General features: G+C 45.0%; 1 protein-coding gene across 1 annotated transcript; it reads left to right on the plus strand.

Moving 5' to 3' along the window:
• Positions 1 to 2997: 2997 nt before the first annotated feature.
• Positions 2998 to 16832, plus strand: LOC128797842 (myosin heavy chain, skeletal muscle, adult-like). The gene is made up of 38 exons (XM_053960744.1): positions 2998 to 3201; positions 3291 to 3434; positions 3526 to 3682; positions 3995 to 4022; positions 4121 to 4235; positions 4321 to 4413; positions 5416 to 5479; positions 5572 to 5670; positions 5764 to 5867; positions 5947 to 6085; positions 6363 to 6481; positions 6582 to 6731; positions 7441 to 7611; positions 7856 to 8162; positions 8246 to 8325; positions 8810 to 8897; positions 8991 to 9108; positions 9319 to 9442; positions 9529 to 9665; positions 9769 to 10024; positions 10471 to 10713; positions 10803 to 10979; positions 11065 to 11210; positions 11298 to 11388; positions 11477 to 11866; positions 11982 to 12108; positions 12336 to 12454; positions 12731 to 12927; positions 13196 to 13379; positions 13466 to 13631; positions 13791 to 13915; positions 14188 to 14496; positions 14626 to 14829; positions 15080 to 15205; positions 15300 to 15470; positions 15558 to 15662; positions 15804 to 15899; positions 16306 to 16832. The coding sequence occupies exons 1-38, from the start codon at positions 2998 to 3000 to the stop codon at positions 16459 to 16461; spliced, it is 5829 nt and encodes a 1942-aa protein (XP_053816719.1). The 3' UTR covers positions 16462 to 16832.
• The last annotated feature ends 4480 nt before the right edge of the window (positions 16833 to 21312 follow it).

Raw genomic sequence — 21312 nt, forward strand, 5'->3', positions numbered from 1 at the left:
TCTGGAGTCATCACCTCCTGCCATGTCTCTGAGTGTCCCTCACCTGGCTGGGCCACAAGTCCCCTGGCCCTTGGTTGTGCAGAGGGTCTGCAGTTCACAGCCTCTTGCTTTGGGCTCGAGCTCCTGCTGCTCCAGAGCTCAACCTGCAGCTGCACTCCAGCTGCACCTCAAGAAACACACACCAAATGTATCCCCCAGCACATCCCTACGATACAGACAACCACGAGGACTCAAATGTCCAAGGGGAGTTCCACAGGGTCGCAGAAAAGCATTCTTGAGACATTTCCACAATTCAGTCTGCTTTAAAATGTGGCCTCTTGCTTTCAGACTCTTTTCAATAATCACAGAACACAGCTGAGAAGCAATTGGATCACAAGTGGTGGCAGAAAGTGAGGCAGGTGCTGGAGTGGCTCTAGATGGCAACTAGGTTCAGGTGGTCCTGCTCATGGAGAGGACCAGGTTCTGTCATTCTGTGATCTTCTCATCAAGAGCCCGTCTTCAGGATGCCTGAATTCCCTTTCCTCCATGGAGAATATCAGCGCTCCAGTGCTTTGCCCAAGCTGCATTTCTGTGCAGAACAGGCTGTTCCCATACACATCCTCCATTCTGTCCTGTCTCGTTCAGCTGGGCGGTGTTTTGCTTCCAGCATTTATGGAATCCAGCCCTGCAGAGATATATGGATACAGAGTAATATGAATATTACATTATATGTAATAATCTGACTAAGGTAAGCAATGCAGACAACAGTGAAATCCATGTGTCATATCCAAGATCTGTAAGTAGAGAGCTCTGTGAAAGGACAACTGTCATAAGACATATGATGTCCTCAGAATAAGTTGAAGTATGCATCCAAATGTCACTGTGCTTGCCCAGGGAATGGTTTTCCCCTGCTCCCTTAGCTCAGATTCATGGAGCATCCATGGCCTTACAGTTATTAGTGGTTACCCTCATTCCTCTAGTCATCATTAGCTGTATTTCCCTCCTTAGGAATCTTCTCATATTATTTATAGGCGATTTATTCACATAGCTAGGAAGAGACCAAAATTTTCTAATTATATCTAGTAACATCACTTTCCAGTTTTCAGTACATTCAGTTTGCCAGACAATGCTTTGCCAAAAACAAGGTTTGCCAGAAATGCTTTGCCCAAAGACAGAGGAGGCATCTGCAGCATGCGCTGACCAGACCCTATAAATGAGTCCTAGAATCTGGGCTGTTCTGTCTGCAGAGGAAACTTCATGGTAAGTGCACGTCTGCGGTTGGCAGAAAGGAACAGTGTCCCTGCACTCCCACTCCAGACCTGCTGTCCTGATGTTTGTACATGTACCTGGAAGGATTTGATGTTTGTATCAAAAAGCATGTTGGTATTTTCACTTTGTGACCTGCCTGTGGAATTGTGTGCAGCAATAATGAGCAATCTGCTGTTTCTGCTTTGCAGCACCGATCACCTCCCAGCCTGCAAGGCATCTTCTCGTAGCATAAGAGGTAAGAGCCACATTTGCTTGCATTTAAAGGACAGAGAAAGGTCCCAGGAAGATTTCTGTAGAAGAGATTCCTTCATGGTGACAAATCACTGTAAAATTTTGTAGGCAATTGCTTTATGTGCTCCTGGCCAGTGCTCTGCTATGACTAATAAAGCATGCTAATGATTGGGCAGGCTGCTCACAGCTAACAAGATTTCATAAGTGGCTGTGCTTGAAGACACAGCCACTATGTAATGCCAGGAAATGCTTCTTGGGGATTCCTTATGTTTAATTATGGACCAGTGAGGTCAATGATCTATCCTGGCATGAAGTCCAGACAGACGGAGCTAGCCAACAGAAGAGAATGTTGCAAAACCTTACAGACTTGTGAATTGTAATTATTACTGCATATGAAACTGGCCAATAAACCTTATGAAAATACTTTCCAAATGATACTCCAGGGTTATAATCTGCATGTAGGCCTCCTACTAGTAAACTTGACAAAAATGCAAAAATAGCTATCCAACTAACCAAACAACAAAAAGGGGGAGGTGCTGCTGCTATTCCTCTGAAAGAAGACTGAGTGAAATGGAGGATCTGCGTGCTACTAGGAGTAGCTGCAAATATTTGTTAACATTTTGGTTATTTACTTAACTAAAAGTTATGACATCTTATCAAGCTGCCTGTTTGTCTAACTTCCTTGGAATTCAGATACTTTCTATTACTGGCGACGTGGTACTTCTTTAGAAGTCCAGTACTGGATTTAGATATCTGGCTTTGATTTATAAATTCTTCAACTGAGGTTTCTAGCTTTGCCTATAGTTATTTCCACGAACAATTAAGGAAGGTCAGCAGCACATTGTCAGACACTCATGAAAACATGGTCAACAGGTAAAGACAAGTGATTCTTTCCCTGCATTCAGCTCCCATATCTGGAGCACTGTGTTCAGTTTGGTACTTTCTGGTAACCAGACAGTGACATTCTGGAATGAATCCAGTAGAGATCTTTCAAGACAACTAGGAAAAAAATGATGTATGGGAAGAGGCTGCAAAGGTGAGATTTGTCTACACTGGGGGTGAAATTAAAAAGTGGGTATCTTATTGTTATCTTCAACAAAAAGGAGATGGTTATATCATAGAAAGAGGTAGACATCTCAAATGGGCAGAGTGAAAGGCTGAGGGATAAAAAACCACAGGTTTCAGCCACAGGAATTTTGATTAGACAATAAATAGGGGAAAAAATCACCATCAGGGTCATTAGACATTAAACTGGGATGCAAATGGACTGAGAAATATCTGTTCTTTGACATAATAAAAACTTCTCTGGAAAAAGCTGTGCGAACCTGCATCCAACATTTGTCCTTGTTGCACAGGAAGGTGAACCAAAGAACTACTCAAGATTCTTCCCAAATCACACTTTCTATTACACCGTCTATCAATGAAGTGAGTGACAACAAAAAATATTGATTCATTTGTGTAACATATCTCCTCTTCCACAGTGTTCTCTGCTGACAAGCCCCTCCAAAAAGTGCAGCCATGTCTTCGGACGCTGAGATGGCCATCTTTGGGGAGGCAGCTCCTTACCTCCGAAAGTCAGAGAAGGAGAGAATTGAGGCCCAGAACAAACCTTTTGATGCCAAGTCATCTGTCTTCGTGGTACATGCAAAGGAGTCCTTTGTGAAAGGGACAATCACAAGCAGGGAATCGGGCAAGGTCACTGTCAAGACTGAAGGGGGAGAGGTGAGTCAAAAGCAAGAGTGAAGGAAAACATATGATCCCAAAACTGAGCTTTTAGGTGATACATGTGGATCTTTCTGTTTTCTTGGCAGACCCTGACTGTGAAGGAAGATCAAATCTTCTCCATGAACCCTCCCAAGTATGACAAAATCGAGGACATGGCCATGATGACCCACCTCCACGAACCCGCCGTGCTGTACAACCTCAAAGAGCGTTACGCAGCCTGGATGATCTACGTAAGTGGCAGCAGCAGCTTCCTCTGGGCAGCCTCAGGAGCTGCTGGGCCAGGCTCAGGGGAAGCCAACGTGCTGTGTCCCTTCCTCACAGACCTACTCGGGTCTCTTCTGCGTCACTGTCAACCCCTACAAGTGGCTGCCGGTGTACAACCCCGAGGTGGTGTTGGCCTACCGAGGCAAGAAGCGCCAGGAGGCCCCTCCACACATCTTCTCCATCTCTGACAACGCCTATCAGTTCATGCTGACTGGTGAGTGCCTCTCTCTGCCTCAGGGGCATTGGACATTCAATTCTCTGAAGGGATACTCTGTCTCAGCAAAGTGAAGAGACTTTTTCAAACCATTCTTGCCTCTGACACACACATCTGTTGGAGTTTACTATCTTCATAGCATGGTTTCCACTGTGTTAAATTAAAAATATCTCTGCACTCAGTGATGTGCTTTGGAAAGGTTTGCTTGTTCAAGTCAAGTTGACATGAGGCAAAACATTGAACTTAGGTATGTTTCATTCTTTCTCTGTTGTTCACTGAGTTTTAAGTGCCGTGTTTCTGCCTTGTTCACAGATCGGGAGAACCAGTCCATCCTGATCACGTACGTACACCCCCTGCGAGGGTCCCTGCGGGGCTGCCCGGTGCCAGGGCACCTCCTGCCTGACCACGCACCCTCTGCTTCTCTCTTGCCTTTGGCAGCGGAGAATCCGGGGCTGGGAAGACTGTGAACACAAAGCGTGTCATCCAGTACTTTGCAACAATTGCAGCCAGCGGGGACAAGAAAAAGGAGGAGAAGTCATCAGGTAAAATGCAGGTGAGTGAGGAAGGACAGACGGAATGCTTGGCCTGTCATTGCTCTCTCAACTAAACAGAGTCACTGAATAATTATGTCCCTGCAGGGAACGCTTGAGGATCAAATCATCAGCGCCAACCCACTGCTGGAGGCCTTTGGAAACGCCAAGACCGTGAGGAACGACAACTCCTCACGCTTTGTGAGTTTTTCATCAGAGAAGTTGTCATTTATATGGGAACAAGGATGTCAGAACATGCTGTTACTTCTGAAGTGTCCAAGTCAGATGACTGTATTCATTAAATGACTGTTTTCCGCGTATTTTTGCTGATTAAAGTAGACGGTCTAATTAAAAATACATGCTTAGAAGTACAATGCAGTATACAAAGGAGATAATTAAAATATTTTTGTGTATCTATATGATTGCACCTATAAATATATATATACATATTCTTAGTGTCTGTCATATGGACCGAAGACACAATTTTGTAGAAATTGATGTAATATGGAAGAAATGAAAGATGGGGCATACAGGATAGAAATTGCTTAATGGAAATTTTGCTGGCCTTCATCAGACCAGCAAAAAAATTAATCTCTGGGTTTTAAGCACAGAACTGGGCAGGTGTATTAATCTGTCTGTTCAGACCTTGATATAAGTTTTAATGCAAAAAGCCATTCATATGTTCTATTACATTAACTGTGACTTTCCTTGAAAAATCACAATATCAATCCTCAGTTTCAGACTAAAGCTCCTTGTTTTGGGTGTGTTGCCTCTATCTCTACAACTCAGACAGTAACAGCTGACTTCTGTTTTCCACAAGACTAAAAATCCTCATTTAACTTTATTGCCAGCAAAATCTGCCTTCACAGAATGCTTTCTGATTAGAAAATGGCTTTCAATATATCCATGTGTTTGAATTGCAACATAAGTGACCCAATAAAATGCTTTATTAGTGGTCTTCTCATTCATGTGAATTTATGGTTATCCATTAAATAATAGTGGATAAAAAAGCTCAGATCTATCTAGTCTTGGCAGTATAAAGATTTTCCTGAATTTCTTTTTGTCCTGTTTTGCTTTGTTAAAGAAAAAATAAAAGTGAAACAACTTCTAAGTTTGAACCTGTCTTCTATGGAAAATGTAAGGTTGCATGCTTACAATCACAGTGAAATTTCAAAATGTCTTTTTTTCTTTCCCCTATAAAAGGGCAAATTCATTCGAATCCACTTTGGGGCCACAGGCAAGCTGGCTTCTGCTGACATTGAAACTTGTAAGAGACCACCAGAACTGATCCCATTCCTTCCTCCCTTTCCACCTCAGTGTTCTCTCTCAGGCCTGACTCTTTCCTACTTTCCTCACCAGATCTGCTGGAGAAGTCCAGAGTCACTTTCCAGCTCAAGGCGGAAAGGAGCTACCACATCTTTTATCAGATCATGTCCAACAAGAAGCCAGAGCTAATTGGTAGGAAGTATTATGAATTGTTTGATAAAATCTGAAGGTCTTTAATATTTATCTTCATTCTCACACCAAGATATATCCTATTCCTCTTTACAGACATGCTCCTCATCACCACCAACCCATATGACTACCAATTTGTGAGTCAAGGCGAGATCACAGTTCCCAGCATTAACGACCAGGAGGAGCTGATGGCCACAGATGTAAGTGTCAAGAGCATATTGGTGTGGTGAAACTCCCTTGTAATGGCCCAGAGGTTTATTTGACTGATTCTGTTGTCAGAGTGCCATTGAAATCCTGGGTTTCACTGCTGATGAGAGAACAGCCATCTACAAGCTGACAGGGGCTGTCATGCACTACGGGAACCTGAAGTTCAAGCAGAAACAACGAGAGGAGCAGGCAGAGCCTGATGGCACAGAAGGTATTAAAGCATTATAGAACTCCTAATAACAGAAATGGTTACATAGCTGGAATCAGGTATTTTCCTTCCATTTACTATCACAATCAGGCAATAAGGTATTTTCCTTCCATTTACTTTCACAAACACATCAATCTCAGCTTCCAGACTATTCATGCTTCTAAATTTCCCTTCAAGATATCACAAAATTTCAGTCCTGAGAACAACAGCTACATCTTAGAGGATATCCACTTTCAATTATCACTTCTCTGTTACTTCTTCCCTCTCTCTTTGTGTCCAGTTGCTGACAAGGCTGCCTACCTGATGGGTCTGAACTCAGCAGACCTGCTCAAGGCTCTCTGCTACCCCCGAGTCAAGGTGGGGAATGAATACGTGACCAAGGGCCAAAATGTGCAGCAGGTAACAACAACCACTTGGTGACTGGGAACCTCTCACTTCAATCCCTTACAATTTGCTCCGGATATTGTATTTCTTCTGCTCCATTCTCCTTTTGGTTTAGGTATACAATTCAGTGGGTGCCCTGGCAAAGGCTGTCTATGAGAAGATGTTCCTGTGGATGGTTGTTCGCATCAACGAACAGCTGGACACGAAGCAGCCCAGGCAGTACTTCATTGGTGTCCTGGACATTGCTGGCTTTGAGATCTTTGATGTAAGGATTTCAGGTTTCAGGGCTGCTCTCGAAGGGAGGGATTGTTATATCAGAAGACTTGCAAGTAATATTCCTCTGAATGTTTATTATGCTAGTCATTTGCGATTTTATGCAGAAAAAAAGCCAGTCATTTTCTTTTCTAGCAGAAAACAAAACCCTCAAAAGCTCCATCACTACAAGCACAGAGTCATGTTGTTTGTGCAGAAGCAGCAAATAGAATTTTATATGTTTTAATATTACAACTGTTTGAGCTTAACGTTACAGATTAAATAAACTAAAATAATTCCAATAAATTCATAAAATATCTTCTGCAACAGAATTAGGAGATGCATTGCCAAATATATAACAAGTTAAAGATGTTTAAAATGTTTAGAGAACAAAAAATTAATAGCTATGGTTTAATCTGAGATAGCAAGGGTTTTCAATTTGGAGACCAGAGTATGCACTCATCTTGTTTGCAGAATAAAAAAATGCCAAAGTATTTTATTAATTTTAGGAGATTCACTAAAATAATCTGCTCTGAAAAAAAATCACTAATTTTCATTATGTAGGTATTTCTTTCTGGAGCTGCAAAAAGGTTCTGTTATGGTGTGGTACTGATAATACACTTGTGTTCTAACTGGGGAGATTTATAAAGGGTGGGGGATAATGATGAAGAACTGGGCATATTGATGAGGGCTGGTTGTTGTGGCTTTTTTCCTCTGAGCAGTTCAACAGCCTGGAGCAGCTGTGCATCAACTTCACCAATGAGAAACTGCAACAGTTCTTCAACCACCACATGTTCGTGCTGGAGCAGGAGGAGTACAAGAAGGAGGGGATTGAATGGACATTCATTGACTTTGGCATGGACCTGGCTGCCTGCATTGAGCTCATTGAGAAGGTATTTCTGTAATTCACAGTGTCAGGTATTTTCGGAAATGCATTCATTTTATATATATTTCTAAATGCAGAAATTGAAGTGGTAAATATGATACTGCCGATACATCAGTTTGTATTATTTTATAATTTGCTGAGTGGAACAATCCCTGAGAGCAGTAATATTGTCCCACTCAGGAATTTATTTCATCTCTGAGTCTTTCTGCCTTTTCACCTTGTCCTCCCTCCTTCCTTGTGACTTCTCCCAGCCCATGGGCATTTTCTCCATCCTGGAAGAGGAGTGCATGTTCCCCAAGGCAACTGACACCTCTTTCAAGAACAAGCTCTATGACCAGCACCTGGGCAAGTCCAACAACTTCCAGAAGCCCAAGCCTGCCAAAGGCAAGGCTGAGGCCCACTTCTCCCTGGTGCACTACGCTGGCACAGTGGACTACAACATCACTGGGTGGCTGGAGAAGAACAAGGACCCTCTGAATGAAACTGTCATTGGGCTGTACCAGAAATCATCTGTGAAGACCCTTGCTTTACTCTTTGCCTCTGCTGGAGGAGAGGCAGGTCAGTTGTCTGAAATTTATATCTTTGATGCACAGTGGTTGGTCCCCAAAGCAAAAGATGATCCATTATCTTTACTTTATCAGAGGCTAGTGGTGGTGGTGGTGGCAAGAAGGGAGGCAAGAAGAAGGGTTCTTCTTTCCAGACGGTCTCAGCTCTTTTCCGGGTACGTAAACACATTTTCTTTTCATACATGCAGAGAATCATTCTGTACTCTTAGCTGGCTCAGACATAGAAAAATAGCAAAAAAATCCCCAACAATCAATCAACCAACCAACCAACCAACCAACCATCCAACCAATATTCCAAGAATAACTTCTCTTTAGACCACCATTGGAAATAAAAGACTTATGGAATGAAAAATGGCGCTGTAAAAACCTAAACTTACACTCTATATAAACATAAAATTTTTCAGAAAAAATGCCCCTTTCTATCTTTCATTGTCTTGATGTTAAGTTTTTTCTTGTCCTTCAAGACTAGAAATGTCCTGTGAATCAGAAAGAATTGAGCAATTGATTGAGGCATTCTCAGCTGACAATTTTCAGCCCAGTGTATTTCCATTGATGGGTCTTTAATGTTAAATTCAAAGAATGCAAAGAGTTATTTTTCCCACGTTTCTTATAAATGCACGCTAAATCATGATCCCACAGGAGAATCTCAACAAGCTGATGACCAATCTGCGGAGCACTCACCCCCATTTTGTGCGCTGTATCATCCCCAATGAGACTAAAACACCTGGTAAGAACCCCAAGCAGCAAGATCCTTGCTCTGATACATCCATTCCCCTCTGCACTGCAATCTGGGCCATTCATTTGTGCTCTGCATTGCCAGGTGCCATGGAGCACGAGCTGGTGCTGCACCAGCTGCGCTGTAACGGCGTGCTGGAAGGGATCAGGATTTGCAGGAAAGGCTTCCCCAGCAGAGTCCTCTACGCTGACTTCAAACAGAGGTGAGAGCTATGAAGTGAAGAGATAAGTCAGGTGTCCTCACCAACTGCTCTCCATCACACAACTGAGCTTTGCCAGGGTATCTAAGCATGGAGGGATGAAATTCCAACTTCCTCAGCCTGATTCTACTGCAAACACTACTCTTAGTTTCAGTAAACAGAACATTCTTATGACTGGGCATTGTCTTCCTCCTGTTTCCTTTGATTCCACAGATACAAGGTGCTTAATGCCAGTGCCATCCCTGAGGGACAGTTCATCGATAGCAAGAAGGCTTCTGAGAAGCTCCTTGGGTCAATCGATGTGGACCACACCCAGTACAAATTTGGACACACCAAGGTACAAACCCCCCATTCTCTGCCTGCCTGGGCTTTGCTCTCTCTACCTGACAGTGATGTGCTGCAACATCGCCTCTCTCTTTGAAGGTGTTCTTCAAAGCTGGGCTTATAGGCCTCCTGGAGGAGATGAGGGATGAGAAGCTGGCACAGCTCATCACCCGCACCCAGGCCATGTGCAGGGGCTTCCTGATGAGGGTGGAGTACCAGAGAATGGTGGAGCGGAGGTACATATTCCTCTTTGTCAGTTAAAGAGTGATTTTGCTCATGGGAAAGTGCTGACACTCGTCAGACTGAGAATATTCAGTGTACATATTAATTATGCCTCAGGGAATCCATCTTCTGCATCCAGTACAACATTCGTGCATTCATGAATGTCAAACACTGGCCATGGATGAAGCTGTTCTTCAAGATCAAGCCCTTGCTGAAGAGTGCAGAGTCTGAGAAGGAGATGGCCAACATGAAGGAAGAATTTGAGAAAACAAAGGAGGAGCTTGCGAAGTCTGAGGCAAAGCGGAAGGAGCTTGAGGAGAAAATGGTATCTCTAATGAAGGAGAAAAATGACCTGCAGCTCCAAGTGCAGGCTGTGAGTATCACCATTTATTTCCCACTCAGAAAAAGCACCTACTCATTCTGACTTCTTCTCTCTCGGGGAGAAGGTCAAGTGTCCATTATATTAAACATGAAGCTTAGAAAGTAGTGTCTTGCAGTAGCATGGTGAGATTTCTTATAGATAGTAAAAGAAGCAAGGGGCTTCAAGTGGGTGTAAGGGCTCCTGCATTTCTGAGGAAGATTGTACCCGAACTCCCTACACAATTTAATATTACCACAACTACAAATTCTGAGAGATATTTTTGAATGAGTAAAAAGCAACAAAGAAAATTTGAACATTCTGAACTGAGAACTTGCATATCTATTTCCTAGGCAGGAAACGGGACAACATTGTAAACCTGTTTCAGTTGACAGGCTAAAAGATGAAAAAGAGAAACATTCAAATGTTATAAACAAACAGAATCTTTGTCTACCCACCAGGAAGCAGATAGCTTGGCTGATGCTGAGGAAAGGTGTGACCAGCTCATCAAAACCAAAATCCAGCTGGAAGCCAAAGTCAAAGAGGTGACTGAAAGGGCAGAGGATGAAGAGGAAATTAATGCTGAGCTGACAGCCAAGAAGAGGAAGCTGGAGGATGAATGTTCAGAGCTGAAGAAAGATATTGATGACCTTGAGCTAACACTGGCCAAGGTGGAGAAGGAAAAACACGCCACTGAAAACAAGGTATGAGGTAGAACCAGTCACTCACACTCCAGAAAATGGGACTTCTATAGCTACTTCCTTTATTTACATTTGCTCCCATCTTCCTAAAGGTGAAAAACCTGACTGAGGAGATGGCAGCTTTGGACGAGACCATTGCCAAGCTGACAAAAGAGAAGAAAGCCCTCCAAGAGGCCCATCAGCAGACCCTGGATGACCTGCAGGCAGAGGAAGACAAAGTCAATACTCTGACCAAAGCCAAGACCAAGCTGGAGCAGCAAGTGGATGATGTAAGCACACAGACCTAGAGCAGGAACAGGACAGGTATGGAGTCCAGCCTGGCTGGCAGAGCCCTGATGGTCTTCTTGTGTTCAGCTGGAAGGGTCCCTGGAGCAAGAGAAGAAACTGCGCATGGACCTGGAGAGAGCAAAGAGGAAACTGGAAGGAGACCTGAAGCTGGCCCAGGACAGCATCATGGATATGGAGAATGATAAGCAGCAGCTGGATGAGAAACTGAAGAAGTAAGTGTGGCTCTAGGACTCCTGAGTGCTGGGCTGCAGCACTTGTCTCTTTTCTTTGAGCTCTAACACGGTTCACTTGGCCCAAAGGAAAGACTTTGAGATCAGCCAGATCCAGAGCAAGATCGAGGATGAACAAGCCCTGGGCATGCAATTTCAGAAGAAGATCAAGGAGCTTCAGGCAAGTCTCTGTTCCTTCCCCTGCCTTGCTCAGGCTCAGCTCAGGCAGGAGGAGGGCACGGGTGTGAAGGGTCCCTGGTGTTCTGCAGGCCCGTATTGAGGAGCTGGAGGAGGAAATTGAGGCAGAGCGAACCTCTCGCGCTAAAGCAGAGAAGCATCGCGCTGACCTGTCCAGGGAGCTGGAGGAGATCAGCGAGCGCCTGGAAGAAGCAGGAGGTGCCACAGCAGCTCAGATTGATATGAACAAGAAGCGTGAGGCAGAATTCCAGAAGATGCGCCGTGACCTGGAAGAGGCCACGCTGCAGCACGAAGCCACGGCTGCCGCCCTGCGCAAGAAGCACGCGGACAGCACAGCTGAGCTGGGCGAGCAGATCGACAACCTGCAACGCGTGAAGCAGAAGCTGGAGAAGGAGAAGAGTGAGCTGAAGATGGAGATTGACGACTTGGCCAGCAACATGGAGTCTGTCTCTAAAGCCAAGGTACACAATTATCTTCTTGGTTCATTGACCCTGTGGAATACAACACAATTCTTGCACCTGGCCTTCTTTAGAGTGTGGATGGTTAACTCATCACTTCCCATATGCTGAAACACAGGCCAGCCTGGAGAAGATGTGCCGCACACTGGAAGATCAGCTGAGTGAGATTAAGAGCAAGGAAGAAGAGCATCAGCGCATGATCAATGACCTCAATGCTCAAAGAGCTCGTCTGCAGACAGAGTCAGGTGAGACACCCACATCTACATGTGCAGATCAATAATGTCTTAGTGTTATTGCAAAAAATATTCTTCTGTGCACGCGGTCTTTTCAACACACTTTGTGTCACGTCTACTGAGAAATGCTTGAAATGGGATCAGCATGGACTACAAACTATCTGGTTTTGTATCGCCAAATATTTGCAGTGTTACCATCAATGGCATTAAAAGTGTTGTATATCTGGAAATTTTCTCAGGTGAATATTCACGTCAGGTGGAAGAGAAGGATGCTTTGGTTTCTCAGCTGTCAAGAGGCAAACAAGCTTTCACCCAACAGATTGAGGAGCTCAAGAGGCATCTGGACGAAGAGATCAAGGTGATTTCTCCTCTCAGAGGTGCTCCAGACACTTATATGACTACTGAACTACATGACGAGACAGGGAAAAAAATCTCACGTAATTTGGTGCAAGTTGTCTCATGCTAACTTTTACGTTGAGTTTATCCACTATTCCTTTTTTTCAGTCCCAGCTTCTTTCCTCATTGAGTGCATGGTATTCTGTTTGCATAGTAGTATGATCCACTGTCCAATTATTATTAAGTCAGATTTCCTGGGATATTTTTCTTCCATGACCCAGACCCTTTGTTGCTGCAGGCAAAGACTGCCCTAGCCCACGCCCTGCAGTCCTCTCGCCACGACTGTGACTTGCTCCGGGAACAATATGAGGAGGAGCAGGAGGCCAAGGGGGAGCTGCAGCGAGCCCTGTCCAAGGCCAACAGCGAAGTGGCCCAGTGGAGAACCAAATACGAGACGGACGCGATTCAGCGCACGGAGGAGCTCGAGGAGGCCAAGTACGTGGGGAAAGTGAGGAAGGCTAGGAGAGATAAAGACCAAAAATTCTTGGAGACCACTGTGACATTGTTGGGAAGAAGTCAGTGTTCTTCTTGGGGTTGGGTTGAAAGGAGAGTAGCAAATAAATTCTGTAATGCATGTGGTGTGGGAGAAAAAATCACAGGCAAACGCAGAAGACAGGGACTGGCAGAGAGACAAGGAAAAGCCCATCAACCACATGCCACAGCATTCCCTTTTATCTTAAACCATGAGATATGTTTAACACAGGAAGAAGCTGGCCCAACGCCTGCAGGATGCAGAGGAACATGTTGAGGCTGTCAATGCCAAATGTGCCTCCCTGGAAAAGACAAAGCAGAGGCTGCAGAATGAAGTGGAGGACCTGATGATTGACGTGGAGAGATCCAATGCTGCCTGTGCTGCTCTGGATAAGAAGCAGAAGAACTTTGACAAGGTCTTTTGGCCTCCAGCACCAGCACTCCTGGCCAGAGCACGGCCCCGTGATGGCCACAGCCCTACTCACAGCCCGTTTCTCTGCAGATCCTGGCAGAATGGAAGCAGAAGTATGAGGAAACGCAGGCTGAGCTGGAGGCCTCGCAGAAGGAGTCGCGCTCTCTGAGCACGGAGCTGTTCAAGATGAAGAATGCCTATGAGGAGTCCTTGGACCACCTGGAAACAATGAAGCGGGAGAACAAGAACTTGCAGCGTAAGTCCCTCTGCTCCTCACTGGCCTTTCTCACAAGCTTGTCTATCTGAAACCATCTGGGCCTGCAGGGTTAAGATCTTGCCTGGCACCTTGATGCACCAGAGCCTTTCTGCAATCATCTCTCTGCCTGACCATGGCGCTTTTCACCCTTCCTTGCAGAGGAGATTTCCGACCTCACGGAGCAGATTGCGGAGGGAGGAAAGGCGATTCATGAGCTGGAGAAAGTCAAGAAGCAGATTGAGCAGGAGAAATCTGAACTGCAAGCCTCCCTGGAGGAAGCTGAGGTAAAGCATTCTGTTGTTAGCTAATTAGTTACAACACAGTTCAACAATGTCAGATAACATTTAAATAATTCTATGCACTGAGAATTGAGCAGAGGCATAGGAAGCAGGGTTTCTTCACTGCATAAAATCTTTGAATCCGTGGGTATGCCTTTTTCTTTCCTTTCTTGCAATCACAGACCTCTGGTTATACATTATTCTTTGATATAACTATTCATGTAAAGTTGTTGACATTGCTATTTTTTATAATTAACTGGATTTTTTACTTTTTTGAGGCCTCCCTGGAACATGAGGAGGGGAAGATCCTGCGCCTGCAGCTTGAGCTCAACCAAGTGAAGTCTGAGATTGACAGGAAGATAGCAGAGAAAGACGAGGAGATTGACCAGATGAAGAGGAACCACCTCAGAATTGTGGACTCCATGCAGAGCACCCTGGATGCTGAGATCAGGAGCAGGAATGAAGCCCTGAGGCTGAAGAAGAAGATGGAGGGAGACCTGAATGAAATGGAGATCCAATTGAGCCATGCCAACCGTGTGGCTGCAGAGGCACAGAAAAACCTGAGAAACACCCAGGCTGTGCTCAAGGTATGGCATCACCAACCAGGTGTTCACTGATTTCTTATGCAGCTACAAATATTTCTCTTCTACAGTTCGAATGGAAAACAAATAAATAGGGAGAATATGCCTCCCAATCTGTCTTATCTCTCATTCCAGGACACCCAGATACACTTGGATGATGCTCTCAGGACACAAGAGGACCTGAAGGAGCAGGTGGCCATGGTGGAGCGCAGAGCAAACCTGCTGCAGGCTGAAATTGAGGAGCTCCGGGCAGCCCTGGAGCAGACGGAGCGGTCGAGGAAATTGGCTGAGCAGGAGCTTCTGGATGCCAGTGAGAGAGTTCAGCTCCTCCACACTCAGGTAAATTCTAGAATTGAAGACATATAACAGCTACAGTATTTTGAGAATTAAAATAAACAATAAGTCTGTTTTCCTTTTTTAATTATAATACAACAATTAGTATTCAGCAGTCTACCATTGCCATTTATGAGTCATTTGTATTCTTCATATGAAGCTGTAAGAAAAACATAAATAAAAATAGGTACTTTGATTTTTCTAAAAATTGTGTGAAGCAACTGGAGGAATAAAATAAGCTTTTTCCTTTCAACAGAACACCAGCTTGATCAACACCAAGAAGAAGCTGGAGACGGACATTGCCCAGATCCAGGGTGAAATGGAGGATACCATCCAGGAAGCCCGCAATGCTGAGGAGAAGGCCAAGAAGGCCATCACAGATGTGAGTTGGACACTCCTGGCATTGCTGAGGATGAATGTACTCTCCCCAAAATATCTCCAGCCCCAAAATGGCTTTGACCTTTTGCTCTGATCAGGCGGCCATGATGGCAGAAGAGCTGAAGAAGGAGCAGGACACCAGTGCCCACCTGGAGAGGATGAAGAAGAATCTGGACCAGACGGTGAAGGACCTGCAGCTTCGTCTGGAAGAGGCTGAGCAGCTGGCACTGAAGGGAGGGAAGAAGCAGATCCAGAAGCTGGAGGCCAGGGTGTGTAGGGCTGGGGCTGTGCGTGAGTGAGCGTGTCCTTGGAGAGACATTGGCAGGGAAGCTGCAGGGATGGGCTTGTCCTTGCAGGTGCGGGAGCTGGAAGGGGAGGTTGATGCTGAGCAGAAGCGCAGCGCTGAAGCCGTGAAGGGCGTGCGCAAGTACGAGCGGAGGGTGAAGGAACTCACCTACCAGGTAAGGCAGGAGTCCTCCTTGGGGTGATGCACCCTTATTCCATCAAACAAAAATGGTTCTCATGGACTCCAAGGATAAATGCTATTTTGTGGTGTGCAGAAAGAAATAATTCACTCTTTTTACTTTGCCTGCTTTCTCTAGTCCGAGGAAGACAGGAAGAATATTCTCAGGCTGCAGGATCTGGTGGACAAGCTACAAATGAAAGTGAAATCCTACAAGAGACAAGCTGAGGAAGCTGTGAGTATTCCTTGGGGAAATAAAAAGCATTGTTTCCTCTGGGTGTCACACAGGTGTCTGGGAGAGGAATATCAGAAGTTTTTTAAATGTCAAAAATTATCAGTTGAGGAGGGGAGCTTTGTCATCCAGATATAGCCTCCCAGCACATGAGCACTAAACAAGTGGGAGAATAAGTACAGAAATGACAAATTGAAATTATGCAATTGCTCCTTGCTTGTGACACAGTCCTGGTGAAGTTTGTCCCAACAGGGTCCTGATAAGGGGAAGATGAGGAGCTCTGTGTGAGGCTGATGTGTGAGCAGTGGTGGGAGGGGGTTGGAGATTTGCAGCCCTATAAGGCTGACTTGCAGCAGGAGTGAAAGCCCTGCCCTGTGCTCCTGAGCCCTGATTCCCTCTCCTCTCACAGGAGGAGCTGTCCAATGTCAACCTCTCCAAGTTCCGCAAGATCCAGCACGAGCTGGAGGAAGCCGAGGAGCGGGCTGACATTGCAGAGTCACAGGTCAACAAGCTCCGGGTGAAGAGCCGGGAGTTTCACAGCAAGAAAATAGCAGAAGAAGAGTGAGGATGTCATGAGGCATCAAAGTGACCTGAGGGCTGCACAAAATGTGAACCCTCTGTCACTTCCTTCTGCAACAAGGCTTTACAAATTTGTCAATGTCTAAAGACTAAAGACCGTAGATTCCTTTGCATAAAAAGCAGTAGTTACATTTTAGTTCTGCAGTTATTTAGGTGTTGATTGTGTTAAGAGAATTAATATTCAGGAGTAAACTCCTGAATTTTCTGGAGTAAGATTCAGAAACTCCAGTACTCCAACTACAGTAAGAGTAATAGGCATGAGAGCAAACAAAAGATTTTACATTGTACTACAGTGTTTCCCAGCAATGGAATTGTGATTCAAAGTTAGAATAAATAAATATTGAATAAATAATGTTCTTTAGGAAGAGGCATACATATCAAAAGGAGCTGTTTTTATTTTATAACACTGGAATTGAGAGCAACTCTGTTAACATGACACCATAAAGAAATCTCCAAGTCCGACATTCCGAGAATACAGAGAAGCTCTAAAAATGGTGTTTCCACACTGCCAAACAGTGCTTTCTGTCTTCATTTTACAGCAATGCATGAGCTTTGCTGTATAAGGAAACTGAAAACTGGATGGAAAAAAGTAGCTGATAGACCCTGGCTTTTTTTTCCATCCCACATGGGGTAACAGTGCAGAATATAATGCATGAGCATGACAAAAATGAGGAAAAGCTGACCATGAGGAAGAGCAAGGCAGAAAGGACTTTTCCCACCCCCAGCCATTCTCATTCAGTGCCCCAGTGGGGGCTGTGCAGCCTGAGCAGGTGATGAGTCTGGAGAATACAGGTACCTCCACCCTGAAGCAAAGAGATCAGTGCCCACCAGGACATCACCCTGACACTCACATTGGAGCTTCCTTTGTCTGGAATAGGTGTTTAGAGGCACCCTGCACAACAAGCAGCAGTGCAGCTTAACATACCATTCACTAGATCCTGGCACATCAGGAAGCTGCTGAGGGGAGATTCTACAAGTGGATGTGGGGAATAGTAAATGAGACTTGGCTTTGACTACAGGGACACTTACAGGTGCCTCAGGGTTCCTGGCTATCTCTACACCTCTCCATTTACAGGGAGTACCTCAAAGAGCTGTGAAACAGCTGGGGAGGGGAGCTGGAGATAATGCACAGCCTTTTGCACTGACCACAACAGCAGTCAGTGTGTTTGCAGCAACAGCATTCAGCACTGGGAGGTCCTCCTCCTCCCAAACACACTGAGGTTTACACCCATAGAATCCTTCCATGTTACAACTAAATATGGAAGTAGTTTGCTAGGCAGCAGCTAAATCTATTTAAGGAAAAGATGATGCCCTGTGTTGACTCTTGTGTCACTGTAAGTGATGCTCTTCAGAGACATCATCTCTATGTGTGAAGCTGTGAAAACTTCATCAGTGCCAGTGATATCTGGGCAACAAGGAAAGGAAACCTTGGGTACCTTTTTAGACCTGCTGACAGAGTAGTAAATAGCACAACAATTTTGGGGGCCATATTTCAATGCCAAAACTCCCTGTTCCCTTTGGACAATATTACAACCACCCTCCAAAATGAACAAGCTGCTCTGACTGTGGAAGAATCAGGATGCACTTGAAGCACGTGAAACTGTTGGGGCTTCTCTTTCACCTGTAAGAAATTGTGGCCTGAGGATTTGTTACTAATGCTCAGCTGATGAAAGGTAACATTGCAGGTTCCTTAAGGAGGAATTCTGAGGGCAGAATTCCAACTGCACAGGTGGGAGAGGGAGAGAAATCACACACATTGCACTGTGCTGGGCTGGCCTTGCCACTGGCCATCCAGGAGAACAGGGCTGGAGACTTGTTGGAATCAGAGTGGAATATTAAAGGGATGATTAAGGAAAACCAATTTCTCCTCACTTTTGATTTTCTGCCTTGGCTGGAGGACAGGACTAGTTTTGCATCCACACACTATTTCTGGAGTCAGGCTGCCTGTGGTCTGAAATGTGCTGATGCACAGGTAACTGATCTTGGAGAAAACATGGGCCCATAACTGGCCTAAAGAAACAACTCTCAGAGAAGGTTTAAAATAGATGCAGCTGATGAGCTCCACTGGAGCTGCTGTCCCATGTGGACTATAGAGTTCTCTGACCTTCAACAGCTTGGGCATGGACAACTGTGTCTCCTGGGCACGAAAGCATCAGCACTTCAAGAGGCACTAAAACATGGAGAAAGTATTTCTAATCTGAAGACAGAGGTTCCTCATAGAGGCTTCTTGCCAACAATTCAGCTTTCCAGTTCTCCAAGTACTCATTTTCTATGCCCTCAGCCCACAGCAACATTGCCTTGACCAGAAAGCACTTTCTTCCCCAACAGCAGAAAATAAGGGGGGCAGCAAGTGAAGGACAAAAAGGAAGAGAGAAAGCAAAGGAGGGAGAATAGAAAAGTGCGTTGGGTAGATTCTATGAGAAAGAAATGGAGAAAGAGAGTGAAACACAGAAAAAGACAGAGAAAAGAGACAATGGGAGGAAGATACTGAGAAAGATGAGAAAGAAAGCAAGATTAAGAAAAAATATTGATATGGGGAGCAAGAAAATTCATGAAGAGGAGGGGAGAAAGAGACAGAAAGTAGAGAAGGAAGGAAGGAAGGAAGGAAGGAAGGAAGGAAGGAAGGAAGGAAGGAAGGAAGGAAGGAAGGAAGGAAGGAAGGAAGGAAGGAAGGAAGGAAGGAAGGAAGGAAGGAAGGAAGGAAGGAAGGAAGGAAGGAAGGAAGGAAGGAAGGAAGGAAGGAAGGAAGGAAGGAAGGAAGGAAGGAAGGAAGGAAGGAAGGAAGGAAGGAAGGAAGGAAGGAAGGAAGGAAGGAAGGAAGGAAGGAAGGAAGGAAGGAAGGAAGGAAGGAAGGAAGGAAGGAAGGAAGGAAGGAAGGAAGGAAGGAAGGAAGGAAGGAAGGAAGGAAGGAAGGAAGGAAGGAAGGAAGGAAGGAAGGAAGGAAGGAAGGAAGGAAGGAAGGAAGGAAGGAAGGAAGGAAGGAAGGAAGGAAGGAAGGAAGGAAGGAAGGAAGGAAGGAAGGAAGGAAGGAAGGAAGGAAGGAAGGAAGGAAGGAAGGAAGGAAGGAAGGAAGGAAGGAAGGAAGGAAGGAAGGAAGGAAGGAAGGAAGGAAGGAAGGAAGGAAGGAAGGAAGGAAGGAAGGAAGGAAGGAAGGAAGGAAGGAAGGAAGGAAGGAAGGAAGGAAGGAAGGAAGGAAGGAAGGAAGGAAGGAAGGAAGGAAGGAAGGAAGGAAGGAAGGAAGGAAGGAAGGAAGGAAGGAAGGAAGGAAGGAAGGAAGGAAGGAAGGAAGGAAACAATTTAACATTGTTTGGGTGTTGGTACCTGGCAAACTGACACTGGACTGAACTCTGCTGCTTTTGATCTCTGCTCTTGTGAACCCCCTGTTCACCAACCCATATCACACCAATACCCTACAATGGGTGCCTTGCTAAGAAGAGTAAGAGAGTCCTTGAGAAACAAATTTGTTCTCTGAATCTCTGCTCTGTCCTGGCACTGCAGGAGGAGCAGGCAGGTTGTGCCTGGTGCCTCCTCACTTCCCAAGGCCTTGTGAGCAGTGATGTTAAAAGAAAAGGCTGAAAACACTGAAGTGGGGCAGCTTGGGAAAGCAGAAGTGCTCGTAGGGACTGGGAAGGAGGAGGAGAATGTGGGACAGTCGTTGGAGAGAGAAGAGAACGGGTTCACACTGCAGGTTTTGCATGACATCCAACTTACTTTGCAAGCTAGTAATACTTCTAGACACAGAGTCTAAATGTGATGGTGTTCAAGGTAGACACACAAGTCAGTGCACAGAGTATTATAGGCAGGAAGTTCTCCCATCCTTAAATGCTCTTGGAAATGTTCATCATTTCCTTCTCTTTTGGTATTCTAAAACACTTTTTAATGTTTGTCCCGTCCTAAAAGATACCTGCCTTGGTTAGACAAAAGTCTGGCCTTAATGAAGAATGGACTATGTCCACATTGCAATACAGAACTACTGAAATCAAACCAGGAGAAGCTTAGAATTAACACAGAGAAAAATCTGGTTTTCCTAGGAGTGATTTGAGATTGTGAATGAGGCCTTTGTGGAAGTGAGGGGAAAACTGGCATGAAAAACATAATACAACATAACCCACAATAGTTCTGTGTGTAACTGCCTGGACCTTACTCTGTTGCAGGAGGTATTATGGGTGTTAAAACCACTTTTTAGGTCATAAGTAACATGTGACAATTCTTAAGAAGAGTACAGCCCATCTCAGACAAGAATAATATGTATGCCTCTTCAAATAACGGCATTCAAAAGCAAGGTTATCAAAAACAGATGCCTTTATGGCACCTGTTATCTCTCAGTGATTTCAACTGCTCAGCATGTTCTCTGATGTTCTCTGGGAGCAGCAGTCACTTTTTCAAAATTGCACTGTTTCAGTAACCCTGATTCCCTTTTGATCCAGATCCTTCTCCACCTTCAACTCCTTCTACCACCTGTTTCCTTTCTTCTTGACTGTTCCACCCCGACACCACCCAGCCTGCTCACCCCACACACCTGTTCTGTAACAGGAGCTCCTCAGCTGCTTTGGTGAGAGATGGAAGGGGCATCCTGGAGGTCATGTCCTCATCCAGGACCCACTCTCCAGCTCTCTTCCATGGATGCTTCCTGGAAAGATAGGAGGAGCCTAAGTAACTGTGCAACTTTGATACTCAGCACCTGCCCAGGTGTTATAATTTTACCTTCTGCTCCACTTCACAGTTAAGCGACGCTGAGATATCTTTGAAGTTTCTCTCTTCCTTCTCTCTTTTCTGAAATACACAAATGTGAAATATTGTACAGGTTTATGTGGCATATTATGCTATTCCATTAAGC

This window comes from Vidua chalybeata, chromosome 19 (genome assembly GCF_026979565.1).
Source record: "Vidua chalybeata isolate OUT-0048 chromosome 19, bVidCha1 merged haplotype, whole genome shotgun sequence".
NCBI lineage: Eukaryota > Metazoa > Chordata > Aves > Passeriformes > Viduidae > Vidua > Vidua chalybeata.